Source organism: Hoplias malabaricus, chromosome 6 (assembly GCF_029633855.1).
Source record: "Hoplias malabaricus isolate fHopMal1 chromosome 6, fHopMal1.hap1, whole genome shotgun sequence".
Lineage (NCBI taxonomy): Eukaryota > Metazoa > Chordata > Actinopteri > Characiformes > Erythrinidae > Hoplias > Hoplias malabaricus.
This window is the reverse complement of record NC_089805.1, coordinates 36,405,609-36,414,815: the sequence shown is the minus strand read 5'-3', so window position 1 is coordinate 36,414,815 and position 9,207 is coordinate 36,405,609. Positions and strand designations below refer to the sequence as shown.

Genomic DNA, 9,207 nt, shown 5'->3' with positions numbered 1-9,207 from the left:
AGCTGATTCGGTGCCGCCGGAAGTGTGTGGTAACGAGTACAGCATTTATTATTCTCCCTCTGCTTCTATATGTGCAATAATAAAAAGCCTGACGTGTTTATTTCTGGCAGCTGTCAAACCATAGAGAGAAAGAATGACGCGGCGCAGTGTCTCCAGAAGGCCTAGGCACATTAAGTGGTAATTACAGAGCGAGGAGATTTCCCTTTCTTACCCACGACCACAGAGGAGAGTGGCGTCTTCAGGCCAAAGAGGGGCGCCGGTTCTATTAAAACCGAGATGTGATCATATCATCTAAACCCCCCCATCCCACCCCCCATCCATTGTCCAATCCTCTAGACTCTCTGTGGTGGATTTCATGAGACATAGACACACAGACTAATTCACGCATACACGGAAACACACTCACTGACACACACACGCACACACACAACAAAGACAGTCAAGTGAGACTCTGTCTCAGATCTTATGATCAATGCAAGAGGGTCCACACTGGTGCCACAAAACAAATTCCAGAGATTCTGGGATAATTCAGACATTTCACTGAACATTCTTGTACCCATAAGCGGCAGGGCGCTGGAAATCCAAATGCCACCATTCCAGACAATCTCTCCCCATTGTCTTCCTCTTTAATCAGTGCTTCTCAGTGGCTCTAAATATGCCCGTGGTGTGCGTCCTTGTCTGGGAAAGTACAGCTCTTCCCCCTGCTCAAACTCACCAAAACACCACACTGTTAACCACTCCATCCTCAGGAGAGCAATGCAAAATAGTTGTGGTTATTCCCTAAATCTTCCCTTTGAAATACATAGGAGATCCTATAGCAGTACCTGGAGAAATCAAGCAATAATTACCACTGGTTGGGATATATAACTTTTAAGTGGTTGTAAATAGGAATGAGCCTATTTTTGCTACATGTTCCAATCTTGCTAGTTTTTTTTTTCAGAGAAAAATTGTTTGACATTTCAAAGATTTGTGACAGGGAAACCTCAAAGTCAAAACACATAAATGCTTGTGATGCTCTTCAGCACTCAGAAGGCAAAAATTACAATAGAAAAGATAACTATTAAATCAGTATATTTCCCAGGGACATGTAATTTCATTTGTTTTTGAGGGAAACATGCAATTGTTGTATGTCGTTACCAAACTTTTAACGGATAGCGGACATATAGAACATATATATAGTTTGTTGATGTTGAAATTCAAAGCTGTTCCTCTGGTCTGATGATTTCTTAAGGCCTGCTTGGGAGTCAGTGTTTGAAACAGTGCAGCCCTGAGTTTACAGTCTTGGGGACACCACTTCAGTTTATTCTGGTTTACATATAGGGGTAATGAGCATGAATAAGCTTTATGAGGTGCTATAAATTTCATTTTCAAAAGAGGGGCTAGGGCTGCTTCAGTCGGCCTGCCTGCCCTGTGGTTTTGAAAGGCCACCACGAAGCCTTTGTGCTCTGTGGGTTTACCATGGGAAAATTCTTTAAACAAATAAGTCACCCTGCGACCCCTCGGTGTAAAAAGCACTTCTGAGAGCAGAGGACCATGCTGAACGGGTGTGGTGTGGCCTAAAAGAACTGTGACTTTACTTTATCTTGGTCCAAATGTTAAAAAAAACTATTGCCAGGCTGAAAGAAAGCAAATAAACACACATTCCAGCCCAAACACTATGGGTAAGTGCATGTAGATTCACACGAACTGAACAGGCACCAGAAGTGTAGTGAGGAACTTAATTGTGGTGCATGAGGAACTCGAATTTATCATCACTAACCACCTTAAACAAAACACGTTATTGTGATCTTCTGGATAAAAGAGCCTTGTAGTGTTTGTAACTAACTACTGGACGTTGCCTGACAGTTGCCTCACTGTAACTAAGCTGAAACCATGCATATGGAGGTGTACATCACTTGCTATGAACCAATATTTCAGGGGTAAAGGGGAGATTTTGCTCCCCCCTCTGGTGATGGAAGCTACTACAGCAGTAAAATTGTATTGCAGTGCAGTATCTTGTGTTATGGAAATGATCAATCATCATCACCATCATCATCATTATCATCATCGTCATTTAAAACAGATATAAAAATGAGAATACCTTTTCAAAGTGTCTAAAATTTATAGGAGCTTTTCATTTCTCATTTGTGTGAACGTCTATGATTGTGGGGAAACGCAATTCTCTCTTGTTTGTCTACGTTCAGAGTCAGTGTCGACTTTACACAACCTACCCATTTTATTTACCATAAAAATGACTAGTTTATTTGCATATGTCTTCTGAGTTATTTATTTATTTATATATTTATACGTTTATTCATATAATGGGAAATGTTTATTAATAATCTGCTGTATAATGCTGTATATACATAAAACATTATGTCAAAAACTGTCTAATTTATTTAGAATAAAAAATAAAGTGTCAATTGTAGTAAAAATTATTATTTTTTTCAGTATGTTTAACTCAGCATTTAACGCTATTTATACTGCAGAGTTATATTTATTATGTATATATTACATTTGCAGAATTAGCTTTATTTTCTGCAAAGGCTGTGTTAAAGACCCCCCTGTGCTGAAATTATAATTATTGTTATTTCATTAATTGTAATTATTAACAGTGTGAGGTTTGTTATGATAGAGACCTAGGAGGGGCAGGGACAGTCTTAAACAGGCAAATCAGACAGTGTTACTGACAGTATTAACATACTGAACCAAGCCTCTCCACCTTTAGGGCAGATAAAGGTGTCAGGTAGTGAAAGTGAACCCATTGGGGAATACGTTCTACCGAACAGAGGTGAGTTTTTAGATGTTTTACTTAGACTGCATTCTATTTTCTGATTGGTCGAGTTTAATGTGTCGTCATTTCTCATGTGACGTTAAATATTCTCCGGAAGCGGATAACTAGAGTTTACCGAGCAGACTCCTTGGAAAAAAGAAACACTTCGGGCTGAAACAACGACATTCTTCATTAGAGGAGGTAACATATTCAGACAAACAGTTTTACTGGTTAAACAGGGGAAAATTTCAGCTCCTGTCCGTGTTTTAACCGGAGAAGCGCAGTCTTTTTCTAAGATGTTTGCTAAGCGCTGGTCCTTTGTTGAGGCCTTATCTCAAATGCCTCTTTACTCCCTACTTAGTGCACTACATGGGCACGATATAACAGTCTTTTCTTCACAAATGTTTCATAATATGTCTAATAGAAGACTGACCGAAGCACTGTATAACATCTGCGGTGAAGTGTGACTGTTGAACCCATTATTGTCTGACAGTGTAATGCACTATGAAGTGAGTAGGCAGTGATTTGAGACTCAGCCTTGAATAGTAATGGCGAAGCGCTACAGAACTGTGCTGTTGTATAAAGGGGTCTCTCAAATGCTTCCTCGGGGTTAAACCCTTTCCTCAGACGACTCTGGTCTTCAGTCTAAATCTAGGAAAAGGCAAAGTCAGCAAATTCTCAAATTTAGTCTAAGCTTAGCCTTAAATCAGATCATTAACAATCAGGTCTCAACTGTCATAGTTAAAAGATAGAAAACTCTCTCATCCTCCGTGAGGTGGCCCCGGTGGTTTTCAGCGGCTGTTTCTGGAAACGAAGTCCAGTTTTATTCCCCTTAGGACTTTTCTAGTGTGAACTGACCCAGGGCTGAAGAAAGCAGCCTGACGATACTTGGCCTAAAATACACTTAGAATCCATAAGATTAAATGCACATTCAGCATAGAAACAAAGTAGTGACTTTAATGTTATGGCTGATTGCAGTGACCCTAAATCATTAATTTATCAAAAGTATATAAATGTAGTGTATTATATAATGTTTTACATGTTTATTCAACTAGTGTGTTGAAGTACCTTGCCCAAGTTAATGTGTAATAAATGAGCTGTTAAAATCAGATTAGTGGCTAAGTAGATGGATAACTATATCAGACAATGATGTACAGTATAGGGGTGCATCTACTCAAAAAAGCAACAGATAAAATTTAAAATATACTACAATGATGTTACTGTTTTTATCTGGACTCCAGTGTTAACTTGTGAACAGTGAGTATGAAATATCTCCCCTTAAGACAGGCTGAAAACGCTGTGTGAATTTTTATAGGTGCTTATTTTAGTTTAGTGTATGGAAACACATTTTAATTAACATGTACTTCTCACTTGTCCTTGCTAAACATAACCATATTAAAAGGAATTGGCCAAATTTACTGTAAGGGATCTGTATCAAATATACTTTCGATTCACCTCTTATATGTCTATGGCAGAAAACAAATAAATTTTCTTAAAGTATCTGACTGTAAAGAGTCCATGCACTTTTCAATCTTTCTTCTACTTAGGGTCTTTTTTTTCTAGGTCTTTTTAGTTTTGTCTAATCATGTCTGATCAAATGTTATGACATTGACCATTTAACATCAATCAGCATACATCTTTCTCCCTGTTGTTGGCACAGAACTCAGCAGATCTAGTCTGCATGTAAAGGGAGAAGATGGAGGTGCCCTCTTATCAGTCCAAGCTATTGTGTGAGCTGAATGAACAGCGCAAGAGGGACTTCTTCTGTGACTGCAGCATCATTGTGGAAGGTCGAGTGTTTAAGGCACACCGCAACATACTGTTTGCCAGCAGTGGCTATTTTCGTGCCTTGCTGGTGCATTACTTGCAGGACAATGGCCACAGGCATAGCACGGCATCGCTGGACATTGTCACAGCTGAAGCCTTCTCTCTTATTCTGGATTTTCTGTACTCGGGCCGAATAAGCCTGCGGAGCAACAATGTTATTGAAATCATGTCAGCTGCCAGCTACTTGCAAATGACTGATGTGGTGAACTTTTGTAAGGGCTACATCAAATCATCACTGGAGATTTGTAACCGGGAAAAGGAACGCCAGAGGGAGAAGAGCAGTGAGAGGGAGGGAGTGGCTGATAGTGGCACTACAGCTTCAGTGTCCAGTGCCAACGCACCCTCCACATCTCAAACGGATCGAGAAACCCCTCAGGAGATGGAGACACCCAGCTCTGTGGAGGCACCTTCAGATGTTTATTCCATGCCAACTGCCACCAGTAGCAAAGACTCTGAAAGTGAAAACTCCCAAACGGGATTCTCCAGCCAACCCAATTCAAATGCCCCTGTTAAGAATGGCTCAGGACACGACTTGATTAACTCCTCTTCGTCAGGGCTGTTTGTAGGGTTGGTACACCCTAAGATTAAATTTGACCCTGATGAGGAAGGTGATTGTTCACTTGAATCTAAGGATATTGGACTCTATGTAGACCCCAGTCATGGTGAAGACAGGACCCTCAGTTCAAGCCCTGCACCCAGCTCTGAGCCCAAGTCCTTACCCAGCTATCAGATGAAGCAGTTTGTAGATGTCTTGCTTCGTGGAGGACCCAACCCAAACCGTGAGGAGCTTGTGCCTCATTTTACTCATAGTTTGGGGAGCAGTAGTGTGGGCCGTATAGAGGAGGGTTTTGGGCAGGGTGTCCCCTGCCATATGGAGTTGCAAAGTGACTGGTATATGGAAGAAGCAGGTAAGAGATTTTTCTTTATGGAAACTTCCAAATTAAGGCCATTTAAGTTTAATTTTAACAGCCACTTTACTTATGCAGGAAGACTACATAAGTGTCCATTCTGCCCATACACAACCAAACAGAAGGGCATTCTGAAGAGGCACATCCGTTGTCACACAGGGGAAAGACCCTATCCGTGTGAAATCTGTGGAAAGCGTTTCACGCGTCAAGAGCATCTACGCACCCATGCTGTCACTGTAAGTAAAGTTTAGTCAGAGATCTTAAAGTTCTCAGAATTCACATGAGATTCTACACATAAATTCAAGTGGCCATTTATTAAATCCGGCAGCTTTAGGAGGTGTTTGCACATAAAAGCATGTCATCCTTTGACTGATGATCAACATGCTCAACTGCACAAGTGATGTTCGAAACTGCCACACAGTTTGCAAGCTTTTAAGTCTGTGTACTGTTTAAAAAAACGAAAGGAAAAAAAATCCAGTACCATATCTCTTCCTTCCCTTCGCCTCTCTATGAATGTGCTTGGACACAGAGCTCTGTGAACAGCCTCTTTAGCAATGACATTTTGTGTCTTGCCCTGCTTGTGTAAGGTTGTCTTTTGGACAACTGTCAAGTCAGCAGTCTTAGATAGCCTATAGGCTCTATATAGCCTATAGAACTAGACTGTGAAAACATTTAAAGGTCTTTGCCCCTGTTTTGAGTTAATTCACTGATAAGAGTGTCTTCAATGTTGAACCTTTTTCACAATATTCTAATTTTCTGAGATATTGAATTTGCGGTTTTCATTAGTTGTCAGTTATAATCATCAAATTAAAAGAAATAAACACTTGATATATATCAGACTGTGAGTAATGAATGAGTATAATATACAAGCTTCACTTTTTGAATGGAATTACTGAAATAAATAAACTTTTTCATGATATTCTAATTTTATGACCTGTGTGTGAGACATATATGAATAAATAAAAAATAACAACACACACACAGGGTGGGCCATTTATATGGATACACCTTAATAAAATGGGAATGGTTGGTGATATTAACTTCCTGTTTGTGGCATTGCTTGCATATCTTTCATAGCCTGTGTTATAATATTGATACAAAAAACATGTGCCACCTGCATGAGTTGCGATTAAAAATTACATCCTTTTTTGTGGTTAACTTGCACTTGGCCAGCAGAAGCTCTTGATTCCTTCATATCACACTTTGTTTGCAAGCCCAGTGTCATTTAATTGGCAGTGTATGTGCATGTATTTGGGAGGAGGAACTTGTGAAAGAGCACTGCAGAGAGGAATATGTTTGTTTTGCGGTTGAGATCAAATATCAACAGACTTTATAAAAGCACAGCATTTTAGACTTTAGAATTTCCAAAGCTGTATAATGATGTAATGAACTGATCATTTTATGTAACACTTTATGGCACAACAATTTACTTTTTTTCCTGGTATTCAACTCACTGTGTGAAGATTTTTAATAATTACACCATTTAGATTGAGTTTTAATAAACCTACACAGAGTTAGTGTTGGTGTGTATTGAAATGGAGATTGAATGTCTAAACATTTTTATGTGGCACTTAGTTGTGTTTTTTGGGGCTTAATTGTACCTTTGCAGGCAGTTTGTCTTAATATTAATGTGAATTCCTTCCTGTGCTTGGACAGGTCCATCGCTCCAGTTGGCCCATTGTATGTAAGGGCTGCAGACGTGTTTTCTCAGGGGTCGTTTCTCAGGGGCTGAAGCGGTTTGGACTTTGTGATGGCTGTACTTGTGTCACTACAACTAATGAGGATTCCCCATCCATGAATCTCAGCAGCCATTCAGTGAGTGTGGAGCATGGATTAGGAGAGTCTGAGTGGCCAATCTTCATGGAGGATGGAGATGAGGAGCCTAGTGCTGGCGCTGGAGAACTGGATGATAAGAAGGACATTCAGAGGCAGCTTGCAGAGAGTGGGAATCTTCTGTAGTCATTTCTTCCTGAAATCTTTTCAGTCTAGCATTATCATTATTGCTCTGTGTTCTTAAATTTTAGAAGGACAGATGTTATGCTATTGTTTAAGCAATAATACACGAGAGGAAGTGCTATAACGTGAGATATTGAGACGGGTCAGTTCATAGAAAGTCGATACTTATGAGGAGTCGACTCACTGAAAGAGCAGGAATTCAGAGCGGTACTGCGCAAACCTGGGTTTGTTTGTGAATCATATGACCAACACAGAACAACGTTATAGCATGAACCTTAACTGTATTATTGCGATCATACCACAGTTTGTTACTGTGAAAAACCTTTTTTAAAATCAACCTTCTGCGAGGTAGAATAGTTCCAATTGAAAATGAATCTGTTCCCCGTTGGGTGAAAAAGTCCTGCCACAGCTCTGTCTTGTAAACGCTGGCATTGTTGCTATGTTACATGCATTCTGTGGAGTGATGCCTGAAGAACTTTGGTCAGAGTGCCATTATTGTTTAATATTGGCACTCCTGGAAAGTCTCTCAGCCAATCACATTACAGGGTCAGAACTAACTGTGGTATAATTAATTGTGAACTTTATATGCAGAAGAGACTGGGAACAATCCTAATGTTCACTTTGACAACAAAGTAGTCCTCAGTTAGGACAGTAATACATAGAACTTGTTGGTTGTATGGATGATGAGCCCATAACCTGTACAGGAGGTCCTCGGGTTATGTCAGTCCTGAGTTACGATGTTTCGTGGTTACGACACATCTCCCATTTACTGTATAAAGCCTTGTTTCGACTTAAGTGGTTTTGCGCTGTAAACGTCATAACGCGAACTTCGTGTGTGGTGTGCGCGGCGGAAGAATACACGGTTACGCGGCTCGGGACCAAGGAGGATAGGTGTTAGGATAGGATAAGTGCTTACAGTATGTTATTTACATACAGTATGTACGTATGCTCCGACTTGCACCGAAAATCGGTTTACGAGTGACGTAGGAACGGATCAACGTTGTAAGTCGAGGACCCCCTGTATAACCAAATTTCCACAGAACATCTGCAGCTGACTGGATGCCTTGTCTTACATTAAGCAGAATGAGTTGAACAATGTGGTAATTAAATAGTAAAAAGTATGTACAGCTTTGGCTTAAAGGAACACTACTAAACATTTTGTTTGATTTTGTATTCTTTGCAATGTCAACTTTGTTATTCTAAATATGAAGTACATGTTTAATAATGGTCAAGATTGTAAGAATGATTAAGCCAAAAATAATCTTTAGCTTGGAATATAATCAACAATAGCATAAGTATTTGAAAAAATACCAAAATACTACAAATTACTTTTGAGGTACATATAGTAAGCTGTTAAACTATTTATTTTTACTTTGTGTGTTTAAGTGTTTTTTAAAAAAAGGAAAAAATATTGTCTAGACTGGGGACAACATTGTTTATTCAGAATGTCCGTTTTTGTCAACGTTCTGCGGTGTACATCAGGATATTTCAATACAAGAATTTCTAAAGTAACAAAATTTGTCCAATATCAAAACACTTTTTTGTATTAATTTATTTCTTGAATATCCGAAGCCCAAACATTAATGTTATATCATTGTTGGTCAGCCCACGATGAAGAATGTTTTTTATGGGTTAGTTTAGTTGCTGTGTGCAAATATGACCAAAGTGCAACTTTTTATAACTTGTGAGTTTTATTTACTTTTGTAAGTATCCATATTTAACTATAATCTACCATATACTCTCTGTAAAAGTGGTGAAATGACC

At 39.3% G+C, this 9,207-nt stretch overlaps 1 protein-coding gene across 1 annotated transcript; it reads left to right on the top strand.

Moving 5' to 3' along the window:
- The first annotated feature begins 2,850 nt into the window (after nucleotides 1–2,850).
- On the top strand, nucleotides 2,851–8,997 carry zbtb8b (zinc finger and BTB domain containing 8B). The gene is made up of 4 exons (XM_066673486.1): nucleotides 2,851–2,953; nucleotides 4,413–5,487; nucleotides 5,566–5,723; nucleotides 7,144–8,997. The coding sequence occupies exons 2-4, from the start codon at nucleotides 4,449–4,451 to the stop codon at nucleotides 7,444–7,446; spliced, it is 1,500 nt and encodes a 499-aa protein (XP_066529583.1). The 5' UTR covers nucleotides 2,851–2,953; nucleotides 4,413–4,448; the 3' UTR covers nucleotides 7,447–8,997.
- The last annotated feature ends 210 nt before the right edge of the window (nucleotides 8,998–9,207 follow it).

Coding starts and splice junctions, on each gene's coding strand:
- zbtb8b (XM_066673486.1), top strand. CDS start 4,449: ATGGAGGTGCCCTCTTATCAGTCCAAGCTATTGTGTGAGCTGAATGAA. Junction 5,488..5,565: donor CTGGTATATGGAAGAAGCAG/GTAAGAGATTTT, acceptor TTACTTATGCAG/GAAGACTACATAAGTGTCCA. Junction 5,724..7,143: donor TACGCACCCATGCTGTCACT/GTAAGTAAAGTT, acceptor GTGCTTGGACAG/GTCCATCGCTCCAGTTGGCC.